This window comes from Oxyura jamaicensis, chromosome 19 (genome assembly GCF_011077185.1).
Source record: "Oxyura jamaicensis isolate SHBP4307 breed ruddy duck chromosome 19, BPBGC_Ojam_1.0, whole genome shotgun sequence".
NCBI classification, from domain to species: Eukaryota; Metazoa; Chordata; class Aves; order Anseriformes; family Anatidae; genus Oxyura; species Oxyura jamaicensis.
The window spans coordinates 6074154-6087420 of record NC_048911.1 but is presented as its reverse complement, the minus strand read 5'-3'; the positions used below and the strand labels follow the sequence as shown (position 1 = coordinate 6087420).

Sequence of the window (13267 nt, the reverse complement as noted above, 5' to 3'; positions counted from 1 at the left end):
CGGACGGGGCGGGACGGGGCGGAGCGAGCGTGGGGCCCGCGTCCGGCGGCGGTTGACGGCCGATGGCGGAGCCTCCGCGGGGCGCGGAGCCCCTGTGGCAGACGCCTCCGGGCCGCTTGGCCCCGCCGCACGTCTACCGCATGGCGAGCGCGTTGGGCGCCGAGCTGCGCCGCCTCTCGGGCCGCTTCGGGCCCGATGCCGTGGCCGGGTTGGTGCCGCCAGTTGTGCGGCTGCTGGAGTTGCTGGAGGCGCTGGTGGCCCCGGTGGCACCGGTGACACCGGCGGGTTCCGAGGGTGAGGCACCGCCGGCCGGGCGGCAGGACGTGGAGGTGAGCAGGGTGCTGATGGGATCCCCGTGGGGAAGCAGTGACCTGTCCCCAGTCCCCTTCCTGGTGGCACCCAGCCAGGGGCCCTTTGGCCCTTTGGGGAGGTGCTGACCCCTCTGCTATGTCCTCGAGGGCAGGTGGCTGGCCTTGGCCCTTCCTTGTGATGGGACCCCTCCGTGATGGCGTTTGTCCTTGCAGGAATCCCCTGGAGGACGCTGCTGTCCCCTGGGGCTGGCTCACACCCGGCTGTGTGCTGTCCCCCCAGCCCCTTGGGGCGGCTCAGACCGAGCTGTCCCCAGCCCCCAGGGGTGGCCCTGACCCCACTGTCCCTGTCCCCCAGGACCTGGAGCAGAGGCTGTGGGAGGCCGAGCGCCGGGAGCGGGCCCTGCACGGCCGCCTGGCCCACCTGGAGGAGCAGAACCAGCAGCTCCTGGGGCAGCTTGCCGAGAGCCAGTCCCAGGAAGGTGGGTGTCCCGGCGGGCTCGGGGTGCCCTGCCACCACCGGCTGTCCCTGCGGGTGCCCCTGTCCCACAGGGAGCATGAGTGCTGGCTTGTGTGAGCCACAGGACCCCCCAACCCCCTGATTTCAAGCACGGATGAAGGGTTTGGGACAGAAAATATTCCTTGCGTGGGCTGGGAGGAGCTCGTGCCAGGGAGGTGGAGGCGCCCTCGGGCTCTGAGATCCCAGTGGGTGCCAGGACGGTGGTGGGGATGGACGCAGGCTGCCAGCACGAGGGTGTCCCTGGCTCCCGGGAGCTGCTCACGCCCGTCCCCCCACCTCTGAGCGCAGACAGCACGGCGCGGAAGGAACGAGAGGTGATGCTGCGGCTGAAGGAGGTGGTGGACAAGCAGCGGGACGAGATTCGTGCCCAAGCCCACGAGATCGTCTGCAAGAGCCGAGACACGGAGGCGGTGAGCGCGGGGGAGCTGGAGGACGTGAAGGGCCTGGGGAGCTGCTTGCACGTCCCCTCCCCGAGGCCGGTGTCACGAGCCTGCCGGGGCAGATGCCTTTCCCACGCCGTGCAGGCGCTGGTGGCCCGGGTGGCGGCCGAGCGGTGCCGTTGTGCCTCACTTCGTGGCTGCCCTGGGCTTTCCAGCTGCAGGAGCAACTGCACCGCTTCATGTCCATGAACGAGGACCTGCGTCACAAGGTGGCCGTGGTGCAGGCGCAGCTCAAGAGCGCGCTGGAGAAGAAGTCGGACCTGGAGGCCGTCGTGGTGCAAACCCAGAGGGAGATGAACAGGAGGAGCAGGGCTGCCTCCGAAGCACCGCAGCCGAAGCCCAGCCCGGTGAGCTGCTGCCCACGGGGGTCTCTGAGTGCCTGAGGAGGGGTTGTCATTTGTCACGCGTGGCAGTGGGAGGTGAGAGCAGGGCTTTAGGGTCTGCATCCCCCTGCTCACCCTCTCCATCCCCCAGGAAGGAGCGCCGCTGCCTGGCGAGGAGCCCCAGCCCCGGGACGCGGGCAGGAGCCCCGCTCACTGCTGCTTCTCCAGGGAAGAGCTGCAGCAGATCCTGCAGGAGCGGAACGAGCTCAAGACCAACCTGTTCCTGGTGCAGGAGGAGCTGGCCTATTACCAGCGGTGAGCCCTTCCCTGGTGGCACGGGGAATCGAGCCGGGTGCCTCCTGTCCCCGTAGCATCCCTTGGCTGCTCCTGGCACCATCCGGGCAGGATTTTTTCACGAGGCTCTCAGTTAATCGCCGCCTTCTTTTCACCAGGGAGCTGCTGAACGAAGACAGAGTTCCCAGCTTCTTCCTGGATGCAATGAAGTCGACAATCAAAAGACAGAAAAGAAAAATCCGAGCCAAAATGCTGGGGACGGCGGAGGAGTCGGCGAGCAGGTGAGTCCGGCTGGTCCGAGGACGGGGAGATCTGAGCGGGGTGGATGCCGGCAGGCTTGGTGCTTCCCTGCGCTGTGACACCTTGCAAGGGAACTCCCCGGGGCTCCCTGCTTCGTCCCTGCCTGCTTCTAGAGATCAAAGGTTTATTGTCTGCGCTTGACGTCTCGCTCTGGCTCAGCCCTGGGAGTGCTGCAGGGGCTGGGCTCTTCCCTGCTGCCGCTCACATGTCCCTGTCACCTGTCACACGCCTGCTCCCTGGCCGAGTGCCACTCGTCCCTGCGTGGACGGTGGCGGTGCTGGGACCACCGGGCTGGTCCCCGCAGTGCGTGGTTGGAGGCCGCCCAGCAGAGAGCCTTTGAAGATGACGGTGGAGATGTTCCCTGGAGGCTCTGCCAGACGTTTGTGGGCAGTGTTGGCTCCAGCAGACTCCTCGCCGCGGGGAGGGGAAGGACCCTCCGAGCACCAGCCCCGCTCGAGGCAGGGGGCTAAACCTGCGCTGAAGCTGCTTTGTGGCATCGGGGGGATGCGTGGGGACGTATCTCACTGGCTTTTGGGGCTTTAATAAAGGTCTGAAGGGGGCTGAGCTCTTCTGTGCTATTGAAACCTGTTGCTGCTGCTTGCACTAGGGACTCTTGGCAGCGGGGACCCAGGCGCAGGGGGGTTTGCACAACCCTGAGAGTGCTCCAGGGCAGGAGCTGAGGCTCCAAGCCTGGCCACTTCCCTGCTCTGGCATCCCTCATGGGTCCCGGCTCTGCTCCTTGGACAGGAGGAGGTGGTTGGTGCCGCTCGGAGCTGCGGGGGGCTGGGAAGGGCAGGGATGCTCTCGGTGCTCCTGGCTGGGACCTGCCGGGCCAGGCCGGTCAGGGTAGGGATGGGTCCTCCCCACCTACCCGAAACCTTTCCGTGCAACCTGCAGCACCCTCGGAGAGGCAGAACGGGATTTTCAGGAGCGCGGGGGTTCCCCCAGCTCCGCACAGCTTGTTTTTCCTCCTGCCAAGATCGCTGCTCGCTTGTGTGCTCGGGGGAGCTGCATGCTTTGCTCACCACCATGCGAGCTCCTGCCCTGCCGTCCTCTCCTGGGGGTCACCCGCTGTCCTGCGGGGGCTGGCTGGTCCCCACTGCGTCCCCAAGGTCCAGCTGGTGCAGACCCCAGGTGGGCTGGGGGCTATGCAGGGCTGGGGATGCGTCCCCCGGCACCCAGCCGAGGCAGCAGCAGTGCCTGCAGGTCCCTCGAGCAGCGTGCCAGGGTTAGCTGCCTACGGACTTCGGCGTGGGCTGCAGCTCTGCTGCCGTGGCAATGTGGGACCAGCGTCTGCTGACCAAGCGCTGGGGGTTTGGAGCCGAGAGCTGAGAGCTCTGGGGGCTGAGGTTGCGGTGCTGGGGCTGTGCTCGCCACGAAATGTGGCTGGCTCTGGGGTGTGAGCGTGGCTGTGTGGGTGCCAAGGGCTTGGAGAGCAAACACGGGACAGAGCGGGCTGGGAGCAAGAGGAAAAGATGGGTGCGGGTCCTTCCCACCAGGCAGCGATGGAGACCTGAAATAAGAGGCAGAAAATGCCAGGAGAGCTCTCCCTGAGCTGCTTCTGTGGCACAGCCAGGGCAGAGGAAGTGGTGGCTGCCTGTTACACGTGGCGCTGGGGCACAGGGGGTGCCTCAGGGGCTCCGGTGCTCACTGCGTGTGACTCAGCCGGGTTTTTGTCCCTTCCTTTGTGCTGCAGCGAGGAAGACGAGGGCTCCTGGCTCCCGGCTCGCAGCGCAGACTGTGTGGATGGTCAGCCTCCCGAATCCAAAATCAGGAGCTTGTAAGTTCGCTCCCACGTCAGGTGCCGGTGGGGATGGGTGGCTGTGCTGGCAGGGAGCAGGTTTTGGGCTCAGCTGTGGACCCAACACCAGCTGAGCTCAGTGCCTGCCCTGGGGTGCTGCCGCAGAGGAGGACGGCTTGGTTCCTGGGGGATTTGTCTTTCCTGGGCAGACACAGATCCTGCTGCTTCCTCAGGGCTGCCACGCGCTCAGGGGGCTCGCAGCTGGGCATGCAGAAGGGCGGCTGGGATCTGTCCTCTTCCCTGGGAAGCTCTTCTCCCCCACGCCCCTTATCTGCTCTCTCTGCAGCTTCGGGCTCTGGTATCAGGGCAGCAGCAAAGACCCCCCCCGCGCCCAGCTGCTCCGGAACCTGGGAAATCATCGACTCGCCCAACACGCAGCTGGAGACGGTGGGAGAGGGCGAGCGGGCGGCCGGCCCGCACAGAGCATCGCCGCCCCTCTGACCCCGCTGGAGCCGGCACCGCCAGGAGCTGCGTGGGCACGGAGCAGTGGGGGCAGCCGGGGGGCTCGGCCGGCACGGGGCAGCTCAGCACCCGTGGGTGCTGCTCCGTGCTTCTCCCTCCTTGTAGCTCCGTGGGTGCCCGCTCCCCGCTGCAGCACCCCATGGTGGGCGCAGCCCAGGGGCCCGTCGCTGTGGGTATTTTCCTTCCCCCCCCCTTTCCGACCGTGCCTCCCCTTATCCCTGCAATGTGAAGAAGGAGGAAGAGTGCCCGGGCTGCCTGGGCACTGTCCTGCGGGTGCCCGCACCGGGCTGAGCACGCTGCACTGGTGAGGGCTGGGTGTCCGGGTGCGCTGGCGCTCAGGAGCCGTGGGGCTGCGGCGCAGCGAGTGCCCCTCGTGCACGTTTCCGACGCGGGGTGAATCGGTTTTGTGCCGGGACTTGTTCCTGCTGCTGGCAACTGGAAAATGTGGGCAATCCCTGTGCTCCTTGGGGGCACGGCGTCCCCGCGGGCCAGGTAATTCCTCAATCTAGAACTGGAGTCAGAAATAAACGGGGCGCTCGTTCCTCCGGCGAGGCACCCGCTGCAACCTTTGCTCTGTCTTTTGCTTTGGAAGGAGCCCGGGGAAGGGTTTTGGGAGCCGTTCCCCAGCGAATCTGCGGCTTTTTGTGTGCTGGTGCCAAGGGCTGCAGCCTGCTGCACGGTGCCAGAGCCCCTGTAGGGGGCTGGCTTGGGGACAGTGGCAGCGAGGCGTGCCCCAGCCACCCCAAATGGCCAGCGGGTGACCTGCGATGGCAACTGGGGCTGCTCAGGCACAGCACCGAGCACGGAGGAGTTAAATCCTGCATGGCGGGGGGAGCACCACGCTTCCAGCCTGGATTCCACCCCGCTGGCCGGCCAGGCTTGGGTAGGAAAAAGGTGTTTCCTGTGCATCTGCTGACACAAAGCTCCTGGGGACGCGGGTGGTGGCCAGCGGTGGCCGTGGGCCCTGGCCCCCGGCTGGTTCAAAGGGCAGCCTCGGGCCCGCCGTGTGCCCGGGGGGACGTGGGGACCCCGGGGGGGGGCAGCAGGAGGAGAGGGGGCAGACGGATGCCTCAGGTGGGGTGGGGGACATCAGCTGAAGCAGTGTTGGGGGGCGATGGAGCAGGTGAAGGGAAGATGCTGGGTGGGTGCCCTTCCCCGCCTGGGGTGCTGAGTCCCCGGCCACCCATTTTTTTTTACCAGCGAAGGCCAAAAATAGCCCGCCCGGTGGCATTCCCAGCTCCTTCCTTCCCTGCGCACCCCTGACGTGGGATCGGGGCGCCTCCTCCCGCGTTTCCTCAGGAAGAAACCCAAGGCTGGCGGGAGGAAGAGGCCGAGCCACGGGAGAGGGACGGGACGGGACGGACGGACACAGCCCCGGTGCTCGCGCCCCGGCACGATGGCGAGCGCCCGCCCGCTGCTGTGCCTGCAGCTGTGGCTGTGGGTGCAGGGCTCTGCCCAGGAGCTCGACCCCGACGGCAGGAACGTCTGCAAGGTGGACAGGTGGGTGCCACCGGGGCCCTCGGGTGGCAGCAGGGTGGGATCCTCGGTCCGGCCTTCCACGGACGGAGAGCTGCAGCCGGGCGCTGCGTGGGCACAGGGAGCAGGACGATGCCGGGGGCTCCAGGCCCCCAAATCCCTTCTCCGTGGGGTTATTTCTCACGTACCAAGAGAGCTTGGGGGCAACAGCAGGGCTTTGGGAGTGTTGGCAACACTTCTAACGCTCACCAGGACAGAAACGTCGTGGAATCAAATCCTAAATGGCGCTGGGAGGCAATATCCCTGCCCCATTGATGCTACGTTGCCTCTCCCCTTGATCTCTCCATCAACGCCATGCCTTGGTGCATTTTTCTGGGGTCACCAGCACATTTCTGAGCCTCTCCCAAAGCATTGGTGCCCTGGTTGGGCTCCGTAGCCGCGGTGTCAGCAGTGCTGGGCACGCCTGTCCCGGCACCAGCCCCGCGGCCCACACTGGCTGCAGCGTCTTAAATTTCCTTCTATTTTCCCGGCTTCCTTCCGGAGCAAAGCCCCCGGGGCCTCGCGGCTTCCCCGTGTGCGAGGCTCAGCCTGGGGAGGGAGCACCCCCCTTTAGCTTCGTCTTAGCAAAGCCCTGAAGCTGAATGCAGATGTACCCAGCCCCAGCCCCCACCTTGGTCCCCATCTGATGTCCCCCCAGTCCCCGGCTGATGTCCCCTGCTCTGTCCCACAGCCCCCCCCGCGGGCCTGGCGTGCTGCCCCGGCTGGAAGCAGGAAGGGCGGGAGTGCACGGCCGGTAAGCCATCGATGGATGACACCCAAAGTCCTCGTCCCCACGCTTGGCTGGGAGTTTCCTCCACGCCGTCATCCCCGCAGTGCCGTGGGGAGCCCCCGGCCGCCCGCCGAGCGTGGGGAGCGGGGTGCTGATGGTGGGGAGGGGGGTGCCAGCCCCCTGTGGATGGGCTGGGGGTGCGGGAGGTGGCAGGGGACCACGCGTGGTGGCACCCCGGTGGGGTTGGCACACGCTGATGTGCCCCGACAGCGCTGTGCGAAGGGGAGGACGCCTGCGGGCCGGACGAGGTGTGCGTGAAACCCGGGCTTTGCCGCTGCAAACCCGGCTACTTCGGCGCAGACTGCAGCTCCCGTGAGTGCTCTCCACCTCCTCCAGCCTGCCCCGGGATGCTGGGGGGGGGCTTCCCTGTGACTTCCCTTTCCTTCTCCTGGCTCCGCTGTCTCCTTCCCCCCGCAGGCTGCCCGGCGCAGTACTGGGGCCCCGACTGCAAGCGGCGGTGCCCGTGCCACCCCGGCGGGACGTGCGAGGCGGCGAGCGGGCGCTGCACCTGCGACCCCGATCACTGGGGCGAGCTGTGCCAATTCCCCTGCCAGTGCGGGCCCCACGGCCGCTGCGAGCCCCTGACCGGTGCCTGCCGCTGCGAGCCGGGCTGGTGGTCGCCCAGCTGCAAGAAGCAGTGCCAGTGCAACGCCGCCAATTCGCACTGCGACCCCCTCACCGGGCACTGCCGCTGCCTGCCGGGCTGGTGGGGCAGGAGGTGCAGCTTCAGGTGCTCCTGCAACCTCTCGCCCTGCGCCCAGGAGACGGGCAAGTGCGAGTGCAAGGCCGGGTTTTGGGGGCCGGCGTGCCAGCGGCGCTGCGACTGCTTGCACGGCTCCTGCAACCCCCTCACCGGGCACTGCAGCTGCGTCCCCGGGTACCAGGGCAGGAGCTGCCGGGAGCCCTGCCCGGCGGGGAAATACGGGTCTCAGTGTGTGCACAGGTGAGCAGGGGGAAAATGGACGGGGTGCGTCCATCCCTTTGGCTGGATGGGGAGATATGTCGGGGAGGGGGAGGTTCGAGCAGCCCTGGTTGGATGCAGCTTTGGTGTCGCCCCTAAAAAAGTAGAGGAAAGCTCTGGTGCCATCCCCAAATCTGGCCATTCTCAGTACCGTGCCCCAGGACAGCGTTTATCCTCCTCGGCTCCTGCCCTGGGGCATCTCCCCGTGGCCCAAACCGCTGCTGAATGCTGCCACGGGGTGAACCCCGTGTTTTTTTTTTTTTTTGTGGGGGGGGGATGCCGAGGCCTCGCCACCCCTGTGCCCATGCAGCTGCGGGAGCTGCAAGCGCAGCCAGCCCTGCTCGCCCGTGGACGGCTTCTGCCTGGCGTGCCAGCCCGGCTGGAACGGGACCCTGTGCAAGGAGCGCTGCGCCCCCGGCTTCCACGGCGAGGGCTGCCTCCAGCCGTGCCCCCGCTGCCGGCACGGGGACGCCTGCGATGCGGAGACCGGAGCGTGCCTGCACTGCGAGCCCGGCTGGATGGGACCCAGGTACCCCCCGCTGCCCCCTGGGTGCAGGATGCGGCCGTGGGTCCTGGAGGGGGTCCCGGCACCCTGACGCCTCCTCGCTTTGTCTCGGCAGCTGCAACAGCTCCTGCCCCGCGGGCACCTTTGGGGACGGCTGCCAGCTCCTCTGCCCCGAGTGCGTTTGGGGGAGCTGCGACCCCGTGTCGGGTGCCTGCCTCTGCCAGGCTGGCTACTGGGGACCCAGGTAAGGCGGGGAGCGGGGCAGAGCCGGGACCCCCGTCCCCGGGGGCATTTCCCCTCCTTTCTTCTCTCTTTCAGCTGCAACGACACCTGCCCGGAGGGGTATTTTGGTGCAAACTGTTCCTCCCCATGCCAGTGCTCCCGAGGGCCCTGCCAACCGGTGCGGGGCGACTGCGTGCTGAGTAAGAGCAGCCTCCCGTTTCCTCCTGCATCCAAACGAGGGGGCTCCGCAGCATCCTCACCGGGGATGGGGATGTCGTGGTTCAGCCACGGACCCCCCAGTCCCATTTTCCCCATGCAGGTCTGGACCGCGGGGCTCTGGCCGCCGCCATCCTCGTCCCTCTCCTCCTGCTGCTGCTCTGCGTCGTCTGCTGCTGCTGCAGCGCCGGCCCCGCAGATGCCAGAGACAGGTGGGTGTGCCGGGGCTCCTTGCTGCCAAACCCCGTCCCTTTTGTGCCTTCATGCTCCCGTTCTCGCGCAGGGCGGCCGTGCCGGACGACGACGTGGTGGCCAGGATGAAGCACCATGTGCAGGGGGTGCTGGCGAACCTCAGCGCTATGATGCCCTGCTTTTCCCTGGGCGGCTACAAACTTCCCAAAGTCACGGGTGAGGAAAGCGGAGCTGCCGACAGCATTTCTGTGGGGGGAACCCGCACCGCCCCCGTGCACAGCATGGGGCAGGTGATGCTCTGCGCCCTCAGACCTCAGCTGGCTGTCGTTTCTTCCCCAGTTTCCCACCACGACGCAGAAATCCCCTTCAACCCCAGCTTCATTGAGTCGCCCTCGGCCGCCTGGGTTTCGGACAGCTCCTTCTCCTCCTTCGACACTGACAACGAGGGACCCGAGTACTCCGTCCCTCCCAGAGAAGGTGACCCACGAAGCTGCGCCTCCTCTCCCCGCAGCCTTTCCGCGCTGCCCTGACCCCGTCCCACCCTTTTACAGTCCTTGGGCTCCCCAAGGATGCTGGGCGCAGCCTGCCATAGGTTTTATTCCCTCACTTCCCTCTCCCCAAGGACGAGCCAAGGCCGTGCTTGGACTCGTGCGCGGGGACGTGCCTGGTGTGGGCACACCCCTATTGCGGCAGCGTCCCTGAGCCCTGAAGCTCTCCCCCTTCTCCCGCAGGTGTCCCGCTGCTGGGGGGCACCGAGCTGCAGGATGGGACGTCCCCCCCTGGTGAAGCGCTCCCAGACCCGGCCGCCTTCAGCTCCGAGGACGTCTCGCAGCCCTTCGCCATCCCCCGCACCTCCAGCATCGCCAAGGCCAAGCGGCCTTCCGTCTCCTTCGCCGAGGGGACGAAATTTGGTGCGGCGGAGACCCCCAGCCCCGGGCGGAAGCCCAAGACCCCGTGGGGGACATCCAAGCTGTCCCCAACATCAGGGGATGCAGGGGATGAGCCCTCCGCTGAGCAGCCGGCCAGCGATGGCTACGAGAGCCCCGATCCCCTCGCCAAGGGGGACGAAAGCCACCGGCCGTCGCCCCGGCCCACCCCGGGGGGCCACCGGCGGGTGGTCTCCGGCACCAGGCACGTGGCCCAGAGGGTGGAAGCCCTGGAAGCGGCCGCCAAAAGTGGCAGCTGGGACGCGAAGGGGAAGGAGCCCAACGTCACCACCATCTACATGATGGTGGGAACGGCCGGGAAGGACCCCAAAGCTGAGGGTGGTGGCGAGGGACCGGTCCAGGCCGTGCTGAAGCGTCTGGGGAGCCTGCAGAAAGGCAGGTGGGCTGCCAAGGAGGAGCCCAAGGTGCGGAGGAGCGTCGAGGCCATCCAAAAACCGCCCCGCCGGGCCCTGGCTCAGCGTAGGGACTCGGCGAACAGCTGCAAGCAGAGGGAGAGCGTCCCGGGGGCTGCAGGTGAGCAGCGCCCCGGCAAACAGCAGCACCTCCCCGGGAAGAGACAGTCCTTCCCGCTGGCATCGGCCTCGCTGAAAGGCGCCGGGGCTCAGGATGGGGCTGGCGAGGCCACGGAGAGGGGCAAAAGCCTGGAGGTGGTCCTGAGCCTGGAAACGAAGGGCCAGGCTGCCCCCGAGGAAGAGCCCAAATATGAGACTGTGAACGGCAGCGAGGACGCACCGGCTGCCCCCGCGGCCACATGAGCCCCCAGCTCCGTCCCGCCCCATGGCAGGGGGCAGTGGGGACCCCCCTGGGTTGGTCCCAGCCTGGGGAGCCCCCGAGCTAGGGGCTGGACACGTGGAGCCTTCCCGTTATCCCCCTTCCCTTCCCACCATGCAGGACCCCGACTGTGAGCTGGGCGATGCTGAGAGCCGCAGCCCCAGCGGCTCGCGGTGCTTCGGGGCTGTTTTCCGCCCCCTGCATCCCACCGGCTCCGTTTTGTGGTCGCTGGGGGGAGCGGGATGCCGCTTGGTGGCTCTCGCCGTAAAGGTGCTTCTCGCGGGAGGGGATTATTTTACGGAGCTCTGCTGGGCGAGACGACGGGCTGCCACGAGCGGCTACCACAACAATTAATTTTAGCTGCTTATCTTGAAGGATACCTGAGTCTGCGGGGGGTTATCTGTGGGGCTCTGGCTTTCACGGCTCTGGCTGCGTGGGTTTCCGTGCTAGAGGCACGGCACGTGAAACGGGATGGGGCACGGCACCGGCTTGGTGCGCGGCCCCGAAGCACCACAAGATGCCACAGTCACCCACGCTGCGCTCATCCACGAGCAAAGCAGGGCCATGAGCATCACCCTGTGCACCAGGAGCTGCGCCGGCCCCGATAAGGACAGAAAATGGGTGGAAAATGGCAATTCTGTGGGAGCCCTGTGTCTGTCGGCGGGCACGCCGGCTGCTCGAGGAGCCGGAGGATTCGCAGCATGAGCTGGATTTAAATGCATCTAGGTGGTAGCAGTTCTGTGTGTATTTCTCTTATTTTGAGGGGCGTGAAAGCCTCTGACTGGAAATTAAATGTTACCAAAGGAGCCTGGTTTCCCAGCTGTTTTCCAGATCAAAGATACGGCCAGAAATATTCTCTGAAGTAGGGGAATGCCGCTACCTTTAGGCTTTTATTTTACGTTTTAATTTTCTAAGTGATGCAGAGAGCAGGGCTGAGGGGGCGTGGGGTGGGCTGGGAGCATGCACGTCTGTTTGGGGTTCAGGGCATTTTGCTGCTTCTCCCTTTGCTTTTCACGGGGGCATCTCCCCGGTGTGAGCCGCCCGGTCCCCACGCTCACACACGGAGGTTTCCCACTTGCAGCCCTCCTCCGCTGCGGGGTCTCTCGCCCGTACCACCACAGGTTGTGGAAGGCGAACAACGTCCATCCTGGTGGCCAAGGGAGGAGCAGACGCCTCGTTGGGCTGCGTCCTGCTTTTCCAGCCCGTCCCCAGATGGGGACCCCAGGGACCACCACCGGAGCCCACCGCAGACCCCCGGTGAGGCCGGGCAGGAGCTGTCGCCTCCCTTCCAGACTCCCCTGTCCCTGGCCGGTGTGTGTAAACGCCTCTCTGGGCCAGCGCTGAGCTTCGCCCTCATTTTAGCTTTTATTTTTTTCTCTCCTCGATGTTTACTCATTCCCCTGGTGTCTTTACAGAGGGCAGCAGATCGCCTGAGAGCTTCCTTTTGCCTCCTAGCGTAGACAAACGGAGCCCTGCGGCGCTCTCGGCTTCCCCATGGCTCTCGAGGTCTCCGCAGGCTTCGTGCCCTCCCGGCCTTCCCTTACGGCCGCCACAGGCACCGCACCGGCCCCGGCTGTTTTGTTTTCCTTGGGCATTTTTCTGGCTGTTTGCTTTGGCCGAACCCCCTGCCCCGCTGCTGCAGTGTTCCACCCGAGGCCGAAGGCTTTCCTCCCCCACCCGCCGCAGCGGAGTATGTCCGTCTGTCCGGACCCTCACTGCCTGCACCCTCAGCCCCCATCTGTTGGGACCCTCAACCGAGCCCCCCAGAGCCTTTTCCCTGCCCCAAGCACCGCTGTGGGCTCGCTCGGCCACCAGAATGCCCCCACGGTGGCCAAACCCCTGGGTGGCCGTGGCGCAGGAGCGAGCCGACGGCCGACGGCTCGGCGTTGGGACCCGGCGCAGCACGGCTCTGAAAATTCACATAACGGGGCACGAGGCAGGGCCGGGCCCCACCGGGGCTTGACTCCGTGCTCCTCATCCTCGGGCCGCTTCTATCACCGCCACCCGGCTCCACGGCCCCGCGGGCACCGGGGGCTGCAGGGCTCCGAGCCCCACGGAGCTCGGGACGGGGAGCGCGCGGCAGGGCCGCATCCTGCACCCACCGCCCAGCTCAGTTCTTCGATATTCATCTTAATACTGATGTGACGTCTTCGTAATGCTTAATATTAATGTTAATACTGCGATATTAAGGTTAATATTGACTTTAGCGTTTTTAATGCATAAAGTTAATATTGTGATATTAACGTTAATATTGATTTTAACGTTTTAATGTTTAATATTAATGATAATATTACAATATAAAAGTTGATTTTAATGTTAATATTAATGTTAATTTTCATGCTAACGTCAATTTTAGGGCTAATAGTAATTAAAACTTTAATTTTTAATATTAGCATCATTTTTTAATTTTTAACCTTAAGTTTTAATTTTAATCTTACTTTAATTTTTAATTCTAACCTTATTTTAATTTTATGCTTTAATTTTAATTTTATTAATTTTAATTGTATTACTTTTATTAATTTTATCTTTCAATTTTATTAATTTTTTAAACTTTAACCTTACTTTAATGTTTACTTCTAATATTTATTTTTCATTTTATTTTTCACTTTTTTTTCATTTTATTTTGATGTCTATTTATTTTTTTAAAAAATATATTTTTTTCATTTTATTTTTTTATTTAATTTTATCCCCCCCCCCCCC

At 64.5% G+C, this 13267-nt stretch overlaps 2 protein-coding genes across 2 annotated transcripts in view; both read left to right on the top strand.

The window, feature by feature from the left end:
* Positions 1-11373, top strand: part of SCARF1 (scavenger receptor class F member 1) — a 35391-nt gene extending 24018 nt beyond the window's left edge. The window contains exons 3-13 of the mRNA XM_035342867.1: positions 5795-5948; positions 6656-6717; positions 6964-7065; positions 7171-7696; positions 8025-8243; positions 8335-8463; positions 8538-8641; positions 8761-8869; positions 8941-9065; positions 9189-9326; positions 9581-11373. Of these exons, the coding sequence (XP_035198758.1) occupies positions 5845-5948; positions 6656-6717; positions 6964-7065; positions 7171-7696; positions 8025-8243; positions 8335-8463; positions 8538-8641; positions 8761-8869; positions 8941-9065; positions 9189-9326; positions 9581-10551 (2589 nt within the window). The 5' untranslated portion in view covers positions 5795-5844 and the 3' untranslated portion in view covers positions 10552-11373. The remainder of the gene's footprint in view (positions 1-5794; positions 5949-6655; positions 6718-6963; positions 7066-7170; positions 7697-8024; positions 8244-8334; positions 8464-8537; positions 8642-8760; positions 8870-8940; positions 9066-9188; positions 9327-9580) is intronic.
* On the top strand, positions 58-4562 carry RILP (Rab interacting lysosomal protein). Its single transcript, XM_035342885.1, is given in 9 exon segments — positions 58-329; positions 667-790; positions 1117-1238; positions 1424-1615; positions 1743-1906; positions 2044-2166; positions 3882-3965; positions 4273-4306; positions 4308-4562. Coding segments are annotated over 9 exon segments (1230 nt in total). The 5' UTR covers positions 58-62; the 3' UTR covers positions 4428-4562.
* Positions 11374-13267: the final 1894 nt, after the last annotated feature.